Genomic DNA, 988 nt, shown 5'->3' with positions numbered 1-988 from the left:
AATCTCTGCTTTCCTGGAAGCGACAGAAGGCAGAGCTTTCACCTCTTCCATCTTTCAGTCTCACCTACAGCGATGATTTCCACGCCTGCGTTCTTAAGCCGGTTAGCTGCTGCGATGGCATCATCCTGAGACTTCCCATCAGTCAACAGGACCAGGAAAGATGGTACGTTGGCTCTGGATCCCACCTTGGTCTTCATGTTTTCCTCCATGACGTGCAGCAGTGCCTGTCCTAGGAGAAACCAGGCTGGTTACCTGCAGGCCACGCCTCCCTGGCTGAAGCACGATGCTGCGCTGCATCCCTACCTGTAAAGGTGTTTCCTCCTTTATACCTGAAGTTCCTCACCGCCTCCAACAGCTGCTGTTTTGTGGTGAAGTTATTGAGATGCCACTCTGTGCGAGGGTCTCCGCTGTACTGGGTCAGCCCTGCAGCACAGTTATCCAAACGATGGCGGTTTTAGTTTTTCCGTTTCTGCAAAGCGTGGATTAAAGCGCTTCATTCCTCTGAATGGCCCTCACCGATTTGAATGTGGTTTGGTCCGACTTTGAAAGGTGTCACCAGCCCCTCCAGGAAGTCTCTGACGCGCCTGAAGTTGGTGCGTCCGATGCTCCAGGAGCCGTCAACCAACAGCACGATGTCTGCCGCTGCGTCGCTCTCACACTGGTATGGTTTCCTCGGAAGAATCTCTAAATATAAACATACAAACAAACATTGATTAAATCACGTCAAATTAGCACCTTATTTAGTTATTACCTTTATAAAATGATCAGAACCCTCAAAGTTTAAAGAAGTTTATCGTCATTAAGTGAAAAACTGTAAATAATGCTTGCAAAAAGTTAACATTGTGAACATTCTAGTTCCAAGAAGTCAGTTCTTCACTGAAACACTTTTTATCTTCCTCCACTTTATTTCTATAGATCCAATTCACATCAGGTCAGTTTATAGATCCAGATCAACCAGATCATCCAGTCAGATTGATTCAAAGTTTTC

General features: G+C 46.3%; 1 protein-coding gene across 1 annotated transcript; it reads right to left on the bottom strand.

Annotated features, from left to right (window-relative positions):
• Positions 1-42: 42 nt before the first annotated feature.
• On the bottom strand, positions 43-684 carry LOC107081618 (collagen alpha-1(XX) chain-like; the record flags this gene model as incomplete). Its single annotated transcript, XM_015369768.1, has 3 exons — positions 43-229; positions 304-423; positions 517-684. Coding segments are annotated over 3 exons (475 nt in total), but the record flags the coding sequence as incomplete, so codon positions are not given.
• Between the last annotated feature and the right edge of the window lie 304 nt (positions 685-988).

The sequence above is a fragment of the Cyprinodon variegatus genome, unplaced genomic scaffold, assembly GCF_000732505.1.
Source record: "Cyprinodon variegatus isolate N-32 unplaced genomic scaffold, C_variegatus-1.0 Scaffold9096, whole genome shotgun sequence".
Classification (NCBI taxonomy): domain Eukaryota; kingdom Metazoa; phylum Chordata; class Actinopteri; order Cyprinodontiformes; family Cyprinodontidae; genus Cyprinodon; species Cyprinodon variegatus.
The sequence above is the reverse complement of the archived record's forward strand: the minus strand, read 5'-3'. Positions and strand labels throughout refer to the sequence as shown.